This window comes from Diplotaxodon limnothrissa, linkage group LG23, assembly GCF_057381915.1.
Source record: "Diplotaxodon limnothrissa isolate DT_005_m linkage group LG23, D_limnothrissa_male_GT1.1, whole genome shotgun sequence".
Lineage (NCBI taxonomy): Eukaryota > Metazoa > Chordata > Actinopteri > Cichliformes > Cichlidae > Diplotaxodon > Diplotaxodon limnothrissa.
Genome location: NC_140617.1, coordinates 32,398,241 through 32,422,513, shown reverse-complemented (window position 1 = coordinate 32,422,513; position 24,273 = coordinate 32,398,241). Strand labels below are relative to the sequence as shown.

General features: G+C 40.4%; 1 protein-coding gene across 1 annotated transcript in view; it reads right to left on the bottom strand.

Annotated features, from left to right (window-relative positions):
• Window positions 1–22,724, bottom strand: part of LOC146608530 (dedicator of cytokinesis protein 9-like) — a 55,129-nt gene extending 32,405 nt beyond the window's left edge. Inside the window, exons 1-4 of the mRNA XM_085347191.1 lie at window positions 22,563–22,724; window positions 11,367–11,483; window positions 1,960–2,049; window positions 115–197 (exon numbers count right to left, since the gene is read on the bottom strand). Of these exons, the coding sequence (XP_085203317.1) occupies window positions 115–197; window positions 1,960–2,049; window positions 11,367–11,483; window positions 22,563–22,724 (452 nt within the window). The remainder of the gene's footprint in view (window positions 1–114; window positions 198–1,959; window positions 2,050–11,366; window positions 11,484–22,562) is intronic.
• Between the last annotated feature and the right edge of the window lie 1,549 nt (window positions 22,725–24,273).

Sequence of the window (24,273 nt, the reverse complement as noted above, 5' to 3'; positions counted from 1 at the left end):
TGTTTGAAACAGAGTCAGTAACACTATCATTGGCTACATGAATGCAGCATTGATAGACTGTTGAGAGCGTGCAGTCTGATGGACCTGTTAGCAGAAGCCTTCCGGCATACTCACTTCGGAAGCTGGCGGAAGTCTCCAGCATACTCCTCATACTTGTAGTTGACCACGTGCCAGTCAGACTTGTAGGTCGTGATACACTGCAGGTACATGAAGTAAAGAGGTGGTGAGGGGTCTCTTTAACAAAGCATATACAGATGTGTAATTAGATTTATTAAAAAAAATAATCTAGGAAAAGTATGGAGATGTTTAACAACATTACAAAAATTATTTTTAATTGGGAATAGATGGCCCTGTTGATGCAGGAGCGTCAGCAGATGCACGCTTTGTTCACTCTTCTGTTATTTACTAACTAAATATTATCTCTAGTTTACTAAATGTCTTACTTTACTATTTATAAATGGAATATCTTTGATTTTGGGCCATTCAATGATTAAAAGGAGTCAGTATAGTAATCACCTGGTTCCTCTCCCCTCATCACTTCTTGTGTATCTTCCTTTGTCCTGTCTTGGGTCGTCTGTATTGCTACGTGTTCTTGTAGCAAAGTATTACTTATATTGTTATTCCAATGATTTCCGAACTTGGACTTGCTGGTTTGTCCTCATTTTATTCCTGGACTTTGTACACCCATTGCTAATCAGCATTAAAAGTTTATTTATGACTGCCTATGAGTCCTACATTTGGATCCTCAAAACTAATTCACCCCTACCTCTGGCTACATTTATGAAACAATACTGAGATATGGTATTTCTAAATATCACATTATAGTTTGCATCCAAATAACATCTGACCTCTGTTTACTGCATTACAAACTTTTAAAGTACAGCTATTCCCCTAAAAGTAACCCAGCGAGGTATCTGCCTTGGTGGAAGAAGATCCCTCCTTTATACTTTAACACAGATTACAACCAATCAGTCACACAACAAGTGTTGTGTGACTGATTGGTTGTAATCTGTGTTCCACAGCCAATCTGTGGCTGGGTTGTGGGGAATTAAATACTTATTTCACTCAACGACATTTTGTTTCTTTTCAAATGAGCAAACCTAGAATTTTAGCAGAGAATCAAATCATTCAAAGTAAACTTAAAGAATGAATCCTTTCAGAGCACTTGAATGTTTTAATTAAAACACTGTTATACAAGTTTATAGTTAATATGCAGAAAAAGAACATGATTCAATAAAAAAAACAGCTATTCAAGATAACAAAGCATAAAAGAACATGTTTTTGAGGTAAAGAGCAGTTTAAACATAGCTTTATTATTTCAATGTGTGCTCATCAGTTCTGTGTTCACAAAATGTGAGGGAAAAGGGGGTCATTAAAATGTAGAATAACAAATTATGAAACAAAACATCCCATGTGTAAGGAGCACAGCTGCTCCAGATGTACTTATGATTTCACTCTTGGCTGCAGCTGTGGGGGAATATCACCTATCAGGCTCTATCAGGCTGCACCCAAACCAATCTCAACACACAGCTCTTCTGAAACTACATGAACCACCAATGAACTATAGGCTCCATCTGTGGCCAATCTACTGGACTGTTAGCAAGCATGTAAGGGCGGGGAACATGAATGGAAGTTCATCTGAAGGGGAGCAGAAAAAAATTCCAGCACACATGGTATGACTTGTTTCTAGTGGTCAGATAACATTTGTCTTTTTCACTTAGATTTGACTGAAATATAATTAGCTCTCTCGTTGCCAACCTGCCACAAACAAATCAGAGTATGTCCCTGCATGGATTTGTATCTGAAAATACAAGCCCCCTTTGATGAGTCTTCAAAGAGTGAAATCCAGATACACAATCTGGATGCCTACTTTTGGCTGAAAGGTGAAATCATGGTGGTGCGGTTGAGTGATAAATAACGGACAAAGCAGGCTTGCATCCAGATATGTATTAGTTTTACCTCTTGGACAAACAGTGAGTGAGCTTCTTTCTCTGCAGTCTCTGGCACAGTGGAAAACAGAGTCCGGCCCTGGCGCTGCAGGGTGGAGATCTGAGGGGAGACACAGAAGGCAGGCCTGAAAATGAGGTTGGCACAGCATATCTAGGTTTAGGTTTTTATAAGACCAAAAATTCACTTTACTCTTGTTTGAACTATTGAACTATTGATCCCTATTGGGGGATTCTCTTTGTACTCTTTTTCAAAAGAAGGTAGGCAACATTCCGGCCTCCTTAGAGCCAAGAAGGTTCACTGCTGTGCTCAGTTACCCTACAGCATAGTGGCAGCTACTTCCTATGCCTCTGTGATTTTTTTATTTCATATGGATGATCGTATTATACTTCATTGTGGCTCCACTGTGTATTGGTTTACACATTTCCCTAACAAGTGAGCATCCCCGGTTTGATCCACAGAGGAGACACAAATCCCTCAGGTTGATCTGATATCCTTGTGTTGGTGTTGTTCCCAGATCATCATACTAAATGCTGTTCCAGGATCAACATTGCAAGTGACCAATCAGAATTTTGTGACGTCATAGTTTTGCGACTTCGGGAAAAACTGGCGTAAAACAAAAAACTGTACTTAAGCTGCGTGAAACCGCCTCTGTCCGCCGATCAACAGACCCTGACCCTAACCCTAACCCTAACCGTAACCCTTTAATAAACAGTAAGCAGAATTGATATTGTCCTTGCAACATTGGAATTTCATAAATGCACGAATGGCTTGGAATAACGTCACAACAATGTGATTGGTCACTTGCAATGTTGAACCTGGAACAACATTTTCATGATGGTCTGGGAACAACACCAACACGAGGATATCAGATCATCCAATCCCTCAGGGGGGCTGTGTCAGGAAGGGCATCCGGTGTAAAAGAGTGCCAAATGAAATGTGCTGAGCTAGCCATTATGCTGACCCCTTGTGAATAAGGGAGCAGCTGAAAGTAGCTTGGTAAACTTGGACAATATTAAAAATGCATTTTAATAATGAAGTGAAAGGAATCATAATGATTACTCAGAGAAATCCTCTGCTACAGAGGATTTATGGCAGCCAAACGTTACTCCAACCTAATTCATCTTTGCCAGCCTTATTAGAGTGAGACATCCAGACACAGATGACGAGTGATAATCCAAAGCAAAGGAGCAAAAAGCACCTCAGGCCAGAAAAAGACTGGCAAGACTTTCAAGCTACTGGAGGTTGTGCTACCACTTAGTCTTCTGTTTTTCTGCTCAAACCACAAAGATGAGTATGCAGCTGTGGCACAATGACCTAGTTTCTTCATTCCTCCATTAGCAAGCATGTCTGACCAGCTCACGTTCACATCAGCCATCAAATGTATGCCAATAGATAAACTGGGCTCACTTGAATCTTCCTGTGTGTAATCCTGCATAAAGGTCCAATATAGTTCTTATATTTATAATGTGGAAAATTCAGATTATTCAGACTGATATTTCAACTGTTCAGCTTCATTTCCTCTATGACTCTACTCTCTCTCTATGGATTTATTAATGGATTATATATGATTTGGAAAGACAATACAGTATATTAATACAGAGAAATATTATAAATATAGTTCCCAAAATATCCATCTGCTGCTGTAACATCCATAATGTATAGACAAGCATAAAGGACAAGTTGCTCTTTAAAGGTGGCTAAATTTACATTTTTGACTGTGAGCAGGAACTGCTGGCAGCCAGTTAACATCATTCCTTTCACAGTCATTAAAACAGGGCTTTGATGACTTCCACCAGACCAAAGGAGTGTGTTCCCACAGCACTAATGCAGGAGGACAGACAAAATTTAAATACTTATAGGGCATAGAGATCACAGAGGCCAGAGTGGTAAAGGGTAAGAAGAGAGTCTCCTGAGGTCAACCTTCTTCTTTGGAAACTGAAGGTACCAGTAAGGTGACAGTTGGAGATCTGCAAAACTGCCCATGAAAGTACCATTTTCACGTAATCCCATTTAATTTTGTTGTTTTTAAAATACAGGCATTACCGTATTCTGCTCGTATGTGCATGCAGAGATACAGACCAGCATTCTTAGCAGGCTGATAAATGTGAACGTGGGCGTGTGCTCATATGTGTTAATCTGTGCAGCACGTGCCCATGCTACACCCACATGTCTGGCTAGCTCCCTCCCTTCTCTATGGGCCCAGTGATGTAAAACATATGGCAGGTTAGATGGACATACTGGGCGAGACCATGAAAACACACACACACACATTCACTAATCACTATACTATACACCAGAGGTGGGACCAAGTCATTGTCTTGCAAGTCTCAAGTAAGTCTCAAGTCTTTATCCTCAAGTCTCAAGTCAAGTCTCAAGTAATGTCAGGCAAGTCAGAGTCGAGTCTCAAGTCACTGGTGTAAAAGTCCGAGTCAAGTCACAAGTCTGAAACTTTGAATTTCAAGTCCTTTCGAGTCTTTAAAAAAAAAAACGAAAAAATAATGTTGCAGTTATGCTAAATGTAAATATTAGACCATGTAATTTTAAAATCTGTGTTTTTCTCAACACATGACAAAATAGTGAACTTAGAAAATATACACAAATTGTGAAATTGCACCTCTTTAAAATGCAGCTCAATTAAACCTAGCTCCAAGAATAATTTTCACCGACAGTTCTGAGATACGCTGCATGTTATTCTTGGATGCGGTTGTAGGACCAGCTTTAAAATCGCATGACAAAAATATCATACACATTAAAAAAAACTGTATCACCAACGTAGCCTGGACAACATTTGCTAGTTAGATGAAGTCAGCTATCTCATCTTAGCATATTTATTTCAATTCAATTCAATCTTTTTTTTTTTTTTTATAAATTTTATTTTCAGTCACAGCAGCATGTTAACAACAAAACATTGAACATACAGTAGTTTGCTGTTCAGTATTTACAATACCCCAAAAGATAACAGAAATAGAGAAGGAAAAAACAAACAAACAAACCAAAGAAACCCCTACAAAACAACAAAAAACAAACAAACAACAACAAACAAATAGAAAAATAAAATGTATAAGGGACATTCAGCGTACAGTTAGCTATGATAGCGATATAGAGATATGGTATCTGGTCATGATAAGGTGGTCATTTTAAATGTTTCCATGTACATCAAGAATGGCTGCCATGCCCTAAGAAATTTGGTGGTTGAACCTGCCAGTGTATATCTCATCTTTTCTAAATGTAAAAACCTCATGAGCTCCGCAAGCCACTGTTCATGTGTGGGAGGAGCTTCCTGCTTCCATCTTAAAAGTATAAGGCGCCTTGCGATAAGTGAAGCAAAGGCAATAGAATTCGAATAGCATTTTGGCAAAGTGATGTCTTGAGGTATCACCCCAAAGATAGCCGTTAGAGCAGAAGGCTCATATTTAACGTTATACATCTCTGACAGAGTGTTAAATATAGACACCCAATAGGTATGAAGATTGGGGCATGTCCAAAAGGTATGAAGGAGCGAACCTGTTTCTGCTTTACATCTGTTACACAGAGGGTCAGCTCCTGGATAGAACTTGGCTAACTTTTCCTTGGAGATATGTAATCGGTGTAGGACCTTAAATTGAAGGAGCCCATGCCTGGCACATATCGAAGAAGAGTGTACCCTCTGGAGAAAAGATTGCCAGAGCTCATCTGTTATAGTCATCCCAAGGTCTTTCTCCCACTGTGCTTTAAGGATGAAGAGAGAAGGAGATTGAAAATCTAATAGTATAGCATAGATTTCTTTAATCGCCCCTCTCTTATGAACGTTTATATTAATAATTTTATCCAAAGAAGTTTCCTCAGGTAGTTCCGGAAATGAAGGAAATCGACTCTTTACAAAGTGACGAATTTGTAAATAGCGGAAAAAATGTTGCCGAGGAACATTAAACTGCTTCAGGAGCTGCGTGAATGAGGCAAAAATCCCATCTACAAAAAGGTCTTTGATATTTCTAAGGCCATTACTTTCCCATATTTTAAAAGCAGAGTCCATCATGGAGGGTGGGAACATATGGTTTGAGCAGATAGGTGCTTTAATTGACATTAAGTGTAACCCCAACCTTTTCCTACATTGCACCCAGATTCTGAGCGAGTCATACAACAAAGGGTTACGTTTATAGGTGTATAGTTCTAATGGGAGAGCTGAACTCAACAAAGCTGATAAGCAAATTTTGCCACAATTGGATGACTCAATTTGGAGCCAAGCTGGAGTCTCTGTAGTAACATTACTCATCCAGTACAGCATATTACGAATATTTGCTGCCCAATAATAAGACTGAAAGTTTGGCAAGGCTAATCCACCCATTGGCCTAGTCCTCTGCATGAAATCTTTACGAATTCGTGGACTTTTGCCATTCCAAATAAATGCAGAGATATGCTTATTCAGTGTTATAAAATACTTATTGGGTAAGTAGCATGGGATACATTGAAATAAGTAAAGGAACTTGGGAAGTATGTTCATTTTGATAGAATTGACGCGGCCAATTAATGACAGTGGTAAATTGTTCCACCTCTGAAGATCTGTCTCAGTATTTTTAAGCAGCGGGACAAAGTTTCTTTCATAAAGATCTTTGTATGAGTGGGTAACCTTAACCCCCAGATAGGTCACATACCCTGATTTAACGCTAAATTGAAAACCTGAAAATGAAATCTTTCTGGCTATAGAGTTGACACAGAGAAGTTCACTTTTATGCAGATTTAACTTGTAACCTGAAATATTACCAAAACATTAAAAAATGGCAAGAGCACGGGGAAGAGAGCATAAAGGCTCTGACATATACAGCAGGAGGTCGTCAGCATATAAGGATATTTTGTGCTCCTGGTCACCTCTGAAGATGCCCTTAATGCAACTGTCAGCTCGCAGTTTAATCGCCAGTGGTTCAATTGATAATGCAAAAAGAAGAGGGGATAAGGGACAACCTTGTCTCGTACCACGGAGAAGTGGGAAATAAGAAGAGAATAACGAATTTGTTCTAACACGTGCCATAGGTGAGGAGTAAAGTAACTGAATCCATGAAATGAAATTAGGGCCAAATCCAAATTTATGCAGAGTATAAAACAGATAATCCCACTCCACCCGGTCAAATGCCTTCTCAGCATCGAGTAATAAGGCAATTTCAGGGGTTGTAGTTGACTTGGTGTGTAATATGTTCAAAAACCTGCGCAGGTTGAAAAAACCATGCCTACCCTTCACGAAACCTGTCTGATCTGGAGAAATTAACAATGGTAGATGTTGCTCTAGCCTGAGAGCAAGTGTTTTTGACAGTATTTTTAAATCTACATTTAAGAGTGATATAGGACGATATGATGAACACTCTAATGGATCTTTATAATTCAATTCAATCTTAATTGGCAGACTTCATGTCCATAAAAACAAGACAAAAAAAAAAAAAAACACACACACACACACAACACTCCCCCCCCCCCCCCAACACAAGGTATACACCATTAAATATATATATGTATATAAATAAGTATCTAAAACATTTGTAAAAACATAAAACCATAATATACATAAAACACAATTACTTAAAATAAATCAATAAATACACAAACACTTTAACCAGTGCTTTCTGAGACTGGATGAGTAACGGGAACCACTCACTGTCGGATCTGTGAGTGCTAAAATTATACTGTTACTCGAACCATCCAGTCGTTCTCTAAAATTGAACATTAGCTTCCTTAAAAGTGCTTTAAAAGTCCAAACACCCACAGCTACAAACATCTGGCTGGCACTACCACTTCTAGGTATCCTGCAAAGGATTCTCATCGCATCATTATATGCAACATGCAGCTTCTGCATGCTACATTGTTTGTAGGATGACCACAAGGGGGCAGTATATAGCGGTGTGCAATACGCTTTAAACAAAGCCACTTTAACTGGAAGTGAACAAAAGCTGAATTTGCGTGCAATAGTATTTGCCTGCACATAGAGCTTACACCGTTGTCTGTATATGTCATCATCATCATTCATTTGCTCAGTAATAAAGTGACCGAGGTATTTCACCTTTTTATGAACTTCAAGAGTTTTTTGTGCCAGTTTAAACAAAGGGAAATTTAGCTGTTTATCCTGCTTGGTTCTACATATCAAAACAGCACTTTTAGCAGCATTGTACTCAATGTCATATTGCACACCATATTCAGTACAGACATTAAGAAGATCCTGTAACCCAGCACTGCTTGGACTAAAAACAACCAGGTCATCTGCATACATGAGATGATTTATCAGTGCTTTACCTAATATACACCCAGTGTTACAGGCTCTCAGTTGTATGGACAAATCATCAACATACAAATTAAATAAAATTGGAGACAAAATCCCACCCCGTCTAACACCATTGCTGACACCAAAGGGGGCAGAAATACTGCTTCCCCATTTAACCTGCATGTTCTGATGAGCGTACCAGTAAGAGAGAATCCTCACGATGTACTGAGGAACTCCCCATCTCTTCATTTTATCAAAAAGTTTTCTGTGGTTCACTCGATCAAAAGCCTTAGAGGCATCAATGAAAGACATGAGGACAGATGAATTTTTAGCCCTGTACAAACTGACTATTTCCTTGAGTGCATATATGCACATGTCAGTGCCGTGCTTTGAAGCCAAACTGATTATCCAGAGAAGAGATGAACACACTAACTCTGTCAAACAAGATTCTTTCTAACACCTTAGATAAAATACTGGCTAGTGCAATTGGCCTGTAATTATCCAAGCAGCTCACTTTTGCAGCTTTGTCCTTCATAACTGGTACCAGTAAAATACACAGCATTGAGTCTGGTAATATGCCATGAATCATAAACCCAGTGAAACAGAGTGCTAAAAGAGGAGCTAGCCTTACACTAGCATGTTTTAAATGTTCTGCAGTGATGTGATCCAAACCAGAGGATTTATTATCAGACAACCTATGAATGGCTTCATATACTTCATGTGTCCTTACACTTATTGTGTCATTACTCATGTCAAGATTGTCCTCATATGGTTCACTTTTTATACAGTTAAACAACGCACTGTAATGCTGTCTCCATAACGCTGCAATGTTATCTGCCCCAGAAACACCTTCAACAGTTGATGGTAGAGATGGTTTACAGTTATTAAGAGCTTTCACCTCTTTCCAAAAATCTGCCGTATTATTACACAGCATTTTCCTGGCCAAAGAATCTGCTCTTAGCATTTGCTCATTTTTAGTTATAAAGCGAACAGCGTACTTATATCTGGCATTCGCACATTTTTTCTGTTCAAATTCTGGGCCTTGTTTAGGTCTTCCAGCCATGGCCCAACATTTATAAGCTATGCGAGCTTCATCATGGTACATGGATACATGTTCTTTCCAGCCAGGTCTGATGTTAGGTTTCTTATGCTTATATTGTTTATCAAGCAGTGTGCCACTTTTATACAGAGCAGTCACTATATCATCATACATGGAGCAGAGTAAATGTTTATGCACAGCATTCTTACAGTTGACATCTTTGCACAAAATAGCTTCTTTATTTATATGCATATTAATAATCATACGGTTCTTGGAGTGAGTGCATACACTCATGAAGTTTAGTAACTTCCGGTCACTGCAACAAGTCCAGGTACAGTTTACCGACGGATGGGTGCAGGACCTTGAAATGCACCGTGTAGAACGAAAGACCATCGTACGTATCATAAGTTTACCAATCTCACAAATCGTCGTCATAAATACACATTCCTTAACCGTTTATTAATATAACCTTTGAGCTCAACGGTAATTAATTAGTAGTGGAAATAATTTCTGGTTCATCACAGAAATGTAGCAGTGACAACAATACTGTATGCTGTAATCGCACTGGACAATTAGTGATACAAAACAACTGTTTTATCCTGTGAATAAACGTATATGTTTTTGTCAATGTACCATAATAACATAAGCGAAACGCAATATTATGTCAGGACAATTCACTATTTATGCACAATAAATAAAGGAGCATAGCGCCACAATTTCTGTTCAGCGCCAGACTTGCTTGTAACCTATATCACCAATTATGTTATGAAAATGACGTATTAACTACTAAAAAACACTGACTTTCGTGTAAATGCTTGGAGCAGACTAACCTGTGAGCTGGAGTGTTCTGGGACGTTATATTTGATCTTTGAATGGCTGCAATCCAGGCCATCCGTCGCGTCTTTGTTACTTCGGAAACATGGCTCGAACAATTTCTCTTCAACGACGTAATCCGATAACAACCGATCTCTTTACCCGTCGGCTTCCCGTGGCTGTCATGCGACCGGCTATTGCAGTTAATAATACAACAGCTTCTTGACATTTTTGTGTTTCTTTTTATCGCTGTATAACTGATTTTAATTGAAAGCCTGCGTGCGCTAGTACCGCTTGCCACGAGTTCCCAGAATCCTTTGTGGTTCTACCCGTGAATGACGTCACATTTTCAATCTCTATATAATATGCATGTTAAATTTTATATTTGGGGTAAAATATCAAGTCTTTTCAAGTAAACCGGTTCAAGTCCAATTCAAGTCCCAAGTCATTGGTGTAAAAGTCCAAGTCAAGTCACAAGTCTTAGAACATTTTTTCAAGTCAAGTCTAAAGTCATAAAATTAATGACTCGAGTCTGACTCGAGTCCAAGTCATGTGACTCGAGTCCACACCTCTGCTATACACTGCAGACGGCCTTGTAATGAAACCCACCCATCATCTACTGATTACGAAAGAGTCCAGAGGGGAGTTGTAGACTGTAGATTTCCCACCACATACTATTGTTGCTATGAATTTTTAATTAATTTATATTTTTTTACTGTATGTGGCATTGACATGAGACAGTGAGCCTGTACAAAACTGCTCATAAAATGTCTTTTTCATGTAATTAATTACTATACATTTTACCCAAATTTATTCAAATAGGAAGAAATGGTGTCTCTGTTAGAGATTCATTTTAGCCATGGATTAAGCCACATTAATCCAGCAGGAGAGTATATGTGGGTTTGAGTCCAGCACAGTAGTGTGCCCCATGGTTGTGTTTGTTTTCATCTCTTCTTTGTTGGTTTGGTGTTTTTGTCAAATTTATTGTGCAGTAAGAAAAGAATAAAGTTTGGTTTATTGCCAAGGAGACTGATTGACAAGTGGCAATTATTTGAGCATGACTTGTTCCAAAAGTGGGAACAGGCCAATCTAACATCAATCTCAGCACTACTGTGATGTCATGTTGATGCATTCTTTAAGCTCTTTTGAATGGAAGCAGCAGATGTAGATGCTGTACAGACAGTGTACACAATACAGTAAAAATCCAATGTATGACACATACTTGTTTATACATACTTACTATACTTCTTTGTACTTGGTTTACCAGCTCACAGTTATGGATTCTCTACATTTCCCTAAAAGGTAGTGCAGCATGGCTTTCAGAACTCTCACTTTTCTTACCTGGAAGTCGTCTGTGGGGAACTGCAGCATGTCTCTGAGAACATCACTGATGATCTCAGTTTTCCTCTGTAGGAGCACATTCTCATAATCCAGAGGCTCAATGATCTTTGGCTTTACCTGAAGGAACAGATGACTGAATTAATCCAGCTCTTCACATTTTTGTCGTAGTCATTTACAGCATAAGCGCACAACCTTAATGGCAGTCTTTTACTGTAGAGTTGTCAAGGGTATTATTATTGCACAGGTTGTGAGATAAGTTACAAAAGGAAATCTGTCACAGTGCATGGACAACAAGTTGCCATTGTCCTTTCACAGCATTACTGATTGAAAGCTACAGATGTAGAAACAGAAACAGAGATGGCAGTGAATGTGGGTTACGGTAGGAGACACTGGTGTGTGTGTGTGTGTGTGTGTGTGTGTGTGTGTGTGTGTGTGTGTGTGTGTGTGTGTGTGTGTCACTGTACCAGTCACAGTGGGCTGAGCTCAGATTTAAAACCTCAACAGGAGGAAGATACACCCTGACCAGGAGTTTTAACTTAGAAGTAGACCATGCTGTATTGTCACTGCAGACATCAGCTGTAACATACCACAGAAAAGACCCAAGGGGTTCCCCCCCACATGTCCTCCCTCACAAAGTCTGATGTTCACCAGTGATACACGCCATCTCTGTGGATGTGGATATTAGACTAAACCAAGACACAGTTCGGTGTTTACAGAACCAGTTAATTACAAGGAAATAGCTGTTCTGAACAGCTACATTTCTCTACACATTAAGGCCAAAAATGTATTTGAGTGCCCTTTTGCAGTTTCAGCCCTTGTAGCTAGATTAAGTAGCTATACTATGTTTTCTGTGTGGGAACTGAAGCTTAAAACTATAGGTTTGCCTTTGTTTTTAAACTCCATTTTACTAGGATACCTGCCAAGTATTGTGAAGTAAAACATGAGAATGAAGAAAAGAAGGGGTTTTCCAAGCAAAGTCACTAACAGACACCTCAGTGAAAAAAAGTTATGCCTTGTGTGCAAAAAAGAAGAAAAGGCTAAGTTTGCAGATTTAACACAAATTCTAACATCAATGTATGAACATACTCACTGTAATAAAGCTAAAGTGCTGATGTTTCGCATATGCAGAGTATTTACTACTTTGCCACCTCCATCAAACCACACTTCAGTCTTTTAAACCTGCTCTTTCACTCTTGTTGCTATCCTTAATGTCACAGATCACACACCAACACTCATCTCCACCCACTCCACCCTTGCCGCACTCTCTCCTTCACCTCTGTTCTTAATGGTCATAATTCAGTTCAGCACAATGTTATTTAAATAGCACCAAGTAACAGCACCTAGTTTTTTTGGATTTACTTAAAAAAAGATGTTAAGTAGATCCACCCAACTGTGTTAGCTCCAAAATCACTGATAAAGTTATCAACCTGACCATCAACCAGACCAACGCAAGTCACACACAGCCTTTGTGACCGAAGCCATTGGCCTCTTGCCATCTGCGCCCCAACAATAAGACCTCTATCAAGAGTTTTCCTCTTACCCTCTTGACACAAAATTAGACACAACTGTCTGCTCAGAGCACGACTGGATGTTAAGTGCTAAATTGTAAAATGCAGTTTACCAGTGTGGAAGGATCTGCATTTGTCATTTTTCGACTGATTCAAATTTCCAACTGAATGTTTGCCAGTGAGATCGAAGATAACAGCAAGCGGCTGTGAACTGTGTGACTTTCAAGTAATTCATTCCCAGGCTATGGTGCTTTTTACTATTTTCTTCAACAAATGAGCTCTCTATCAACTCTGCATTTAACTTCTCAAACTCACTAAGGCACAGGAACAGTTCATGAAAAAAAGGACTCACAAGTGCTTCATATCCTAAAAAAGATTGACATTCAACCCTCTGGAGAGGTGTGACCTACTATTTCCAATTTCCTTCAAATGCCTTTAAAAAGATCTTCAAAGTAGCTGTTAAAAAGAATCTATGCACTAAAAGGTAACAATCACATCTCTTCCATTTAGCAAGAAATTTCCAGATTTAAAAAAAACAACTTGTGATTTATTTCTGAAATATGGCATAAGTACAACTCACCGTTGCCCCCTGTGACCCTGCCTCCACCTCTGCCTCAATCTCAGCCAGGCTCTTGTACTGCTGTGGAGACTCTATCACCATCTCCTTTCTGGGTGTTTTTCCTGCCCGTCCCTGCATGGCGATCAGTCTTGTCTGTGCCTATAGCCAGATGGACGATTCTGTCACTGGGCTACTGCCTTTAGTCTGTGAGAGTGTTGCCAGGGTCCAGTGACATTCCCTCTATACTCAGTCGCAACCGTCAAGCTTCTCTCTCCCGTTCTCTATTCCAGTCTGTGAGGGTGGGAGGGGCTCACAGCTGTGTGTGTATGCGTGTGTGTGTGTGTGCATTTGTATGTACAGTATGTGATTTGTGTGAGTAGGAGGGGAATATAATCACATCCCCATTAAACATTCGGAAGAGGCACAAATACTCGCCGGCCCCACCTACTACTAAGCTGAAAACTGAACCCACCTAAAAAGGTAGGAAAAAAGATGCAATAACTCAGATATACTATACTTACTTTCATTTCGAACACACTTAAAAGGCTAACTCTTTAAAATAAGGTGTAGTAAATACCTAAACACTCATCTCAAAAGACAATGCTATCAAAATGCATTGTACAGCAAACCATTACTTTATAGACCTTACCATTTACTCTAAATTGTTTGTCCTTCTTATACTGTAGTGCACTTCAATAATACTGAGGTCATTGAGGTTCATATTTGAAATGCCAGAAAATAAAGTTGGCTTGTCATTTGTTTGGTTGATCAACACCTCAAAGGAGGCATCTGAATTACTTTGTTCATGATGTGAACACATAAAAGCTACAAGCTTTAGTTTTACAGATGGATCCTACATTGGTTCCAAAACACTAAAGCTACTGTTGATATGAAAACATGGCCAATGGTCACAGTTACAGTATTTCAACAGTCTGCATTGAGAAAGTTCTACTCCCCGTTGCTGTTTTGCTCTGCTTTGAACTGTTCTTGTGCTGTATCCACTGCAGCAGGCACCCACAGCAGGGTCTACTAAAAACACACTTCCCCCTTATCCGGGTCTCAGATACAGCACACGCTCTCCTGCTGCTTCAGGAACACTTTGAGTTGCCTCTTGCTTATCCATACAGTCATCACTCTCTCTGAGGACAACCACTTGCCTTTAATCTTTAAGCAACAGAGGCGCCTCAGCTCAGCTCCGTTTTCCATCGAAGGCTGTGTTTCAGAAAGATGACATTTAAAGTTTTCAGTGAGGAATTACTTGTGCTAAATTTATGCAAATCCTTTATTTTGGAGGCTTTCTTTTCTCCATTAAGCTATAATTCACACAACTCCAAAACACACTGCCGTTTATGAGCCATGGAGTCTTACTGAGTCACACACACACAGTTAATAACTCATCCAATTATCTCCATGAGGTGTAAATTTATGGCTCCCTAGTGCACACAGACTGTAAGAGGGGGAGGTGGGACATCACAGCGTGGAGATGACATGCTATGGGTCAGAATGACTTCAAAGGCCATCATTGCTCCACTGCAGTTTCAGATCCATCGCTCCTAATAAAATGTAGCACACAGGCAGGCAAGCGTGTGTGAGTTGTGTGAGCGTGTGAGACTTTTTTGTGCCGCAGTTTCCTTTGATCATTTGCACAACTTCTTTTAACTGTACAAGCTTCAAAGAGACTTGCTGAAATGTAGCATGCAGAGAAATTATTTCCTCTAAAAACAACGGAAAAGTGCACCATTTATTATTCAATAAGGTGTGGTGCAGAAGAGCTTCATTATGGTCCAGCAAAACCATCAGTAAAAGAGCAAGTAACTGCTGGAAGGATTTTAGTCAAATGTGGTTCATACACTGGTTTATATCAATTAGGGTGGTTGTGCAGAAATATAGGGAGGGTAACTTTCAATTCAATTTTATGTATACAGCGCCACATCACAAAAACAGTCGCCTCAAGGTGCTTCATAGATACAGAGAAAAACCCAACAATCATATGACCCCTTATGAGCAAGCACTTTGGCAACAGTGGGAAGGAAAAACTCCCTTTTAACAGGAAGAAACCTCCGGCAGAACCAGGCTCAGGGAGGGGTGGCCATCTGTTGCGACCGGTTGGGGAGAGAGAAGGAAGACAGGATAAAAGACATGCTGTGGAAGAGAGACAGAGATTAATAACAAGTATGACTCAATGCAGAGAGGTCTATTAACACATAGTGAGTGAGAAAGGTGACTGAAGAAGAAATACTCAATGCATCATAGGAATCCCCCAGCAGCCTACACCTACTGCAGCATAACTAAGGGAGGATTCAGGGTCACCTGATCCAGCCCTAACTATAAGCTTTAGCGAAAAGGAAAGTGTGAAACCTAATCTTAAAAGCAGAGATAGTGTCTGTCTCCCGAATCCAAACCGGAAGCTGGTTCCACAGAAGAGGGGCCTGAAAACTGAAGGCTCTGCCTCCCATTCTACTTTTAAATACACTACGAACAACTTGGGCTGTAAAGAGTTTTTCTAAACTTTTATTACACCTGCCAGACAGCTTTCAATGAATCCTGTCGTTAAGTCTGACGTCACTAGCTGTGTCTGGGCCTAAACTCCGCTGCAGGTCCATATATCAAACGATCACTATGGCATTTCTGAGAGTTGAAAAACTGTCTTTCATCTTTAATAATGATCAGTGTTCTGCTCTACCAGGTGTAACAATTGAGTTTAACATCCAGGCATCCATGAAAACGGAATTTATGACATTTAACGGCGTTAGAAGTTAGCAGGAAGTTAGCTCGGTAGCTTCTATCTAAACACAATATAGCATGCCCTGACTGCGGAGTTTTGGAAACAAATTAAAACGTACAGCTCTGTTATCACTTCCAACATAAATGAAGACAGAAAACAGCAGTGACGTTTGCAGGGTTACTGAAGTTGGACTAGCTGGTATATAATGATGTGCTACGTGATCGCTAGCGACACAGCTATGTTAGCATAATATAAACAAGCTAACTTTTTTTCCACTCGATAAAAGTTAACGTGAGTATTCTCGTGGTCAGGTACAAATGTAATCGCATGGCAGGATGCTGTAAAAGGACCAAACTTCAGCCAGGAGAACAACTGAGATAATCCATCCACAATACGAGGTTAGTCATTCATATACTGCTGCATGGGCTGGGCTGTAGTTACATCCTAAGGTTTTAAAAACTGATCTTAAATAAATGATTAGCGGTAATAAAAGCCGAGGGAGGTCAACAGTGATCACTGACTGTTTTAGGAGCTTTTTGAGATTAAATAGAAGAAAATACAAAACATTAAACATGTTAACAACACAAAAGCCATATTAAACGCAGACTACTTTAGGCCCAGAAGTAGGATTTGTCACGTCATCACTTAACGACCGGATACACCAATTTTTGCACACGTAGTAATTTTCCCCAATACCACCAGGGAGAAGACTGGTGACATTCTGGTATGACGCTGCTAAGCTAGCTGCATTGTTTCTTGTGAGGCTGCTCCTGTAAGTTTATGGGAACCGTATGTTTGAAGTCACTTGCACTCCCACTGAAGAAATGCTAAGAATATTTAACATCTACTTTACCGTAACTCAAAAAGATGTGAACAAGGGTCTGGTTAACAGCTGGTTTGTTGTAAGCAAGCATTGAGCTGCCTCAAATCCTAAAAACTTACCACCATAAATTGGACACATTTATAATACTAAACTTGAATATTTGAGTTTATTTATAAACTACTGATATTTCTATTACCAAATGCTAGCATGTCAACACTCTAAACAAGGACTTGGCAAGCTTGACTATGAAAACAGAAACTTTATGAACTGAGTGGGAACAAAACTTTTGGCTTACAATGCTTTGCAAGTTATTTTCATTCACGTATGAAGACACAATGAAATATCTATGAAGACAGACAAACAGAAAGACAGTCGCAGTGGAAAGTAGGTAGGTTCCTACCACAAAAGCTGCAGAAACTGTAATATAGAGTGACCTGAAAGCCCACCTAGCAGGCGACTTTTTAAAAAGCAGCTGTACTGATAACAAAAAGACAAAAAGAGGTAGCAAAACAGGCAATGCATGTGAAAGCCTTTAAAATAAACAATATATTGAAAACACTGGATTCTGATGTTTCCCTTTAAACCTCAAAGCTTAGGTGAAGTAAAATGGGCAAAACAACTGTCTTCAACAGGAGAGTTTGAGGTAAAACATTTACTGTACACTGAATCTAATGCATGTTAGAGACTTGGCTGTCCTTTGGTCTTATGCACTGCTGACTGCTGTGTCCCTGTCATCCTACGGAGGCTGCAGTGACGGTGACGCCAGCTCAGTATAATAATCAGCCCCTTGTCAATAGACTGGCTGCACTGAGGTCATTCTGCTTCATTCACCCACATCTCTGGAGCACTCTCATACACTTCCACAGGGTATCACGGATACCATAACAGTCACACCACAAGTGACTTTGGCTCTGAATGTGTGTTTGAAGGGATTGCAAATCAGTTTATAGGCCCATCTCCGTAAGAGCCTGTAAAAAAAAAAAAAATCATAGAAAAAGCAGAGGAGGAGGAAGTGGAGTGGGATAGTCTCCACTTGCTTTTATTCAGCTTGAACCAATTACGACATGTGAGCCTTTCACAAAGTTCCTGAGGGGAATATATATACACGCACACACATGTGCATGTGCACACACACAAACATATACATATAAAGACACAGCACATCACAAGAGTCTGTGGAGTATTGCATAAGGCCAGATTGACATAATGTTTGAGAGCTACAGTTAGCCTGGGGAGTCAAAGTGTGAGGGTGTTGACTGAAAAGAAGTGAAACTTCCCCTTCAGACTGATCTTATATGTCATACACAGATTTAAAACACATTTTGCCACTGTCTATAACAGTCAACAACAATTCAGAATGAGGTTAAATTAAACTAGTAGCTGAGTTTCATTCAGTCTTCAATCTGTAACCTAATAAGATAAGGGGGTAATAATAAGATGCTGGGTATTCTGCATCACACGAAAACTAAAGCTGGGCTTAATGTGACTCAATGTTTGTGCAGTTATGTTTTGTTTGCTTTTCTTTAAGTGGCACTGTGCATTATTGGTCTTGTCTGTCCAGAGGACATTGTGCAAACTTGCAAAACTATTTCAGGTCCTAGGTCTGGGACCCAGTGTTCTGAGTTTTTTGGAATTTGAATTCTCTTTTACTATAAGGTATTCTCTGTTTGGTTTTTAGTTATTTTTTATATTTTGATTCTATTATTTATATATATTAGATTTCCTTTGTATTTTGAGTCTTCAGTTCTTAGTTCCAGCTTCTGTTTGTATTTATTGATTTTTTTATTGAGTCGTCTTCTAATTGAACATAAATATTGACTATACTAATTGAGTTAGCATGATAAATGAGTCTGAGATGTAGCTCTTAGGTGTCCTTTCAGTCAATTCACTTGTTACAACACATAGTATGGCATATAATGCCTCCGCATGTTGTGGCTGAAGACAAATCTGTTCAAGCTTGTAATGCAGATGATCTGCAATGACTAACCAGAGTTCGTCTGCTAGTCAAACCTCAGATACAGGAGGAACAATGCGGTTTTCGTCCTAGTCGCGAAACACTGGACCAGCTCTTTATCCTCTCAAGGATACTTGAGGGCACATGGGAGTTTGCCCAACCAGTCTACATGTGTTTTGTGGACTTGGAGAAGGCATTCAACCGTGTCCCTTGGGGTGTCCTGTGGGAAATGCTACGGGAGTATGGGGTGTCTGGCCCATTGCTACGGGCCATTCAATCCCTATACAACCGTTGCAAGAGCTTGGTTCGCATTGCCAGCAATAAGTCGGACTCGTTCCCGGTGGGTGATGGGCTCTGCCAGGGCTGCTCTTTGTCACCAATTCTGTTCATAATTTTTATGGACAGGATTTCTAGGCGCAGCCAAGTGGCGGAGGGCTATGACTTCAGTGGCCTCAGAAACTGATCTCTGCTTTTCGCGGATGATGTGGTTCTGTTGGCTTCATCGGGTGATGGCCTCCAGCTCACACTGGAACGGTTCACAGCTGAGTATGAAGTAGCGGGAATGAGGATCAGCACCTCCAAATCTGAGGCCATGGTTCTCAGCCGGAAAAGGGTGGAGTGTCCACTCCGGGTCGGGGATGAGTTCCTGCCACAAGTGGAGGAGTTCAAGTATCTCGGGGTCTTGTTCGCAAGTGATGGGAGAAGGGAGTCGGAGATCGACAGATGGATTGGTTCTGCGGCCGCAGTGATGCAGACCCTGCACCGGTCCGTCATGGTGAAGAGAGAGCTGAGTGTAAAAGCGAAGCTCTCAATTTACCGGTCGATCTACGTCCCTACCCTCACCTATGGCGACGAGCTGTGGGTAGTGACCGAAAGAACGAGATTGTGGACATAAGCGGCAGAAATGAGCTTCCTCCGAAGGGTGGCTGGCCTCTCCCTTAGAGATAGGGTGAGAAGTTCAGCAATCCGGGAGGTTTAGAGTAGAGCCGCTGCTCCTCCACATCGAAAGGAGCCAGCTGAGGTGGTTCGGGCATCTGACAAGGATGCCTCCTGGGCACCTTCTGGGTGAGGTGTTCCGAGCATGTCCCACCGGGAGGAGGCCCCGGGGCAGATCCAGGACACGCTGGAGAGATTATATCTCTCGGCTGGCCTGGGAACACCTTGGTGTTCCCCTGGATAAGCTAGAGGAGGTGGCTAGGGAGACGGAGGTCTGGGCTTCTCTGCTTAGGCTGCTGCCCCCGCGACCCGGCCCCGGATAAAGCGGAAGAAAATGGATGGATGGATGGATGGATGGATGGATGGATGGATGGATGGATCTGCAATGACACCTGGGACCTGCCTGCACATATACACCCCTGTCATCACAGTCATCTGTCAGTTCTTGCCCTCTTAAAACACCTCTGCCAAGTTGAACTAGATAGTTCTGTTGTCTGCTGACTTGAAGTTAGGCTAACACCAACTTCGGGGCGGTTAAGCTATGCTCAGTATGTAGGCTACCCCAGCTTTATCCAAGTCCCAAGGACAGAAGTATTCAGTCAATGCTCCTGCAACTAGCTGGGGTGATCACATGAAGATCCGTGGTTTTCAAAGGATACACTGGAGAGCCTGGCTACCAGTGTTGGTCAAGTTACTTGAAAAAAGTAATCAGTAACTAATTACTGTTACTTTACTGATTACTTATTTTCAAAAGTAATTAATTACTTAGTTACTTAGTTACTTTTTAAAAACACGATTTACAACCTGAAGAGGTGATAAAGTGATAGATCTTTCAGCCCAATTCTACTTTTTCTACATAATCCATCATACAAAATGTAATCAAATGGAAAAGTCTCTTTTTTTTAAACTTGTTTTATCAGTTTTAATCTTTTAACTTTATACATCAAGCAAAAATTTTATTATATGCAACATTCTCTGACTTGAATAAATTTGTTTAATATTTAAACCTATTTTCTGCACATTCCAGCACATAAAATAAAATATTTTTTGTGTTTACACTCACTCTTTCAAATAGATGCAAGTAAAACACAGCAGAAAATAAATAAAGTCAAAGACTCAGCGGTGCTGTTGCTCTATTTTCACCTGTAAAGCAGGACTACAGTAGGCGGAGGTTTACCCTGGTGTAGGTGTGCCGCGGTCAGTTGAAGAATCCGCGACTTTCTCTGTGAGTTTCCCATTACGTCATGGCGCACCCGGTGCTTGCTTGGAAGTTTAGGGGTTTTTTTCGCTGTAAAAAGAAGTTTTCTTCCCACGCACAATGGACGCTAATGTTTTTGTCACTTTTTATGGAATCAAACTCAAAGTAAGGTCAGTACTTCCACGCTTTAAACGCTGCACGCTCATACTCTCTCCCACAATCGATATGTGATCCATTGTTGATCTGCAGACAGCTGTTGTCACTAACGGCGCACTCGCTTACGTCACTGTCGTGAGACATTCTCGCAAAAAATCACAGTTTTAGTAACGCAGCGTTCCTACGGGAAAGTAACGGTAATCTAATTACCGTTTTTGCAATAGTAAACCCTTACTTTACTCGTTACTTGAAAAAAGTAATCAGATTACAGTAACGCGCCCATCTTTGCTGGCTACCACAGCATTCTGCAGCACCACACAATGGTGGTCCCTCTGGTATGCGCTTAGTTGGTCAGGGGTTCATCCTACAGCAAAACAATAACCCAAAACATAAGTCTGAGCTATGCCAGAATTACCTCAGGAAAAAAGAACAAGATGGTAAGCTTAAAAACAGTCTCCAGACTTAAACCCCATCGAGATGGTTTGGAATGAACTGGACAGAAGAGTAAAAGCAAAGCAACCTACAAGTGCCACACATTTATGGGAACCTCTGCAACACATACGGGAAGAACTTTCTGGAGAATATTTGACTTCTGTTATAGAAAGACTGCATTGGTGGTATGTTTTGGGTCATTATCATGCTGGACGACACATCAATGACCCATCTTCAGTGTCCTAGTTGAGGAACGGAAGTTCTCGCCCAAGATTTCACAGTAAATGGCCGCATCCACTGGCCTCTCAATGCAGTGATGTCGTCCTTAATCCTTAGTACCGGTACTTAGTAATGTTATAGTTTTGGGCTAATGCACCACCTTTCTCATGATCATCAAATGATGGCTATTTTGATTCCATTCCCATTTTCAAATAATTGCACCAACAGCTGTGTTCTTTTCATCACACTTTTTTTCTGATGGTCTTGTAGCCAAATTCCAGAATTCCAGCCTTGTGCTTGTCTATAATCTTGTCCCTGACATCCTTTGAGAGCTCTTTGGTAATGTGAGTTTTTTTTTCAGGGTTTTGGTTGATATTCTGTTCCTGTCCAATAAAATGAAACTATCATAAAAAATAGACTGCTTATTCCTTTGTAAGTGAGCAAACTTAAAATTCAGCAGATCAAACATTTTTCACCCAACTACACTGGACAGATTATTTACTGGCCAGTTATTAACCAGTTAGTAAACATTAATTATTGTGTTGTTATTAGTTACTGATAAATAAGTATTAAGTGCAGTTAATGATCAATTTGCTTTTTATTTGATGATGGTTAATATGCTGACTGTGTTACTGACTTCTTGGAAAATATACCTAAACACAAGACTAATATTTAGTGGTAGTTACCAGTGTGCTGGTGGGAATCCACAGTTGAGATCCCCTTAGACTTGATGTTTCCACTTGCTCCTCCAGAACCACCAGCTCCACCTCCCCCTTGATGTAGCCACAATTTCTCTCAAGGATGGAACGCAGCACCTCCAAGAGAACCACGCTGGTGGTGCATCCCATGGTGCTCCCAGATGCTCACAGGTACCATGCAGGAAAAGCTGAATTTTTGCGACACACAGATACAGCAGCCCCAACTTTGTCTGTCAAACTTGACCTCTTTCCCACAAAGTCCTGTTGCAGATGAACTGACAGGTATCAGATGATCCCCTGTAGCTTACAAGGATTCCCAATCATTCCATTTGAAACACATTCACCATTTTGAAAAGCAAATCCAGCAAATCTCAGCCTAAGGGTCAGGCTGCTGAGTGGCATCCTTCTGTTTGCTGCTCAGTGGGGATGAACGGCATGAGGCTGCTGAGCTGCTCTTTCAGTCAGAGCAGGGCGTTGACTAACAGCCTCCTCTTCCTTCTGCTGGGGGATGAGGATGCTCAGTTGCTCTTTCCTTCTCCCTCTCTCTCCCCTTTCTCTTTCCCCCTTTTGTCAACCTCGTATCTCACTCATTCTTGTCACTACCCCGCCCCACCCACTCCTTCTCGCTCTCTCAGCAGCCCCCCACCCCCAACCTACAGTCATGCAGCTTAGTCATTTATCTGACTCTGCATGCTTTGTCAACAGTACAAGCAGACTACTACTAACAAAAATGCAAACACAGACTCACCCACACATAAATCACCTCCTGCAAACAACGTTTTACTCTTCCTCTTTCCCCCTCTCGCTTGATATTCTTTTCCCCACTGACACTGGAATTACAGCAGATGCAGTAATCTTTGATGTCATTTAGTCTTAAAAGGAATGACTTAACTTCCCTTGATCTTGTGTGGCAGTCACATGGTCACTAACACAAGCCTGGTATTACTTTTACTGTTATTTACTGGTCGCTGTCCTACTGCGTCATAGAAAAAGCTATAAAATATACAGGTGTGTTTATTTACAGCAATTTAAATGTATATTCTTCATCTTCTCTGTGGTTGCTGGTATAAATATTTGATCAGTGATTGACATACTCACCTACTTTTAAGTGGATGATGTAGCACAATGGGTAACACCTGGGTAACGCATCTGATTCTGATAGGAGATATACATAATTGTCAGGATGTCACAGTCTCCTGTGGAGACATGGGTTCGAATCCCACTTCTGACACAAATTATTTATGGCAGCTGGATAGTGTAGTAGTAAGAGTACACACCTTTGAAGCGGGAGTCACAAGTTTGAATTCTGCCCAGTATCTAGTAAGATACTGAATGAAGTTATTTAAATAAGTTCACGTGTACTGCAATCATTTTTTTTTTCTATTAAACTAGTGTATGCATGAGGATAATTGTAAAAATACACACATACAGTTAAGACTTTTCAGAGAATCTCATATAGTAATGTCAGTTACTGGAACCTCAACTTTATTCCTACAAAAGGAGTTTCTAGGTCTACTGTACACCTTGGAAATCTTAGGATCTCACAAGCCAGCGTTGTCCTGGTAATGATCTACCTTCAAGTAAAGGTAAAGGCTAATTTATACCATTGAGGCCTCATCTCAAAAACTGACATAGAAGTAACTCTGTCTGTGAAGCTGGATTTAAGAAATAAGTACTTAAAGTTTTAAAAATGTGTTTA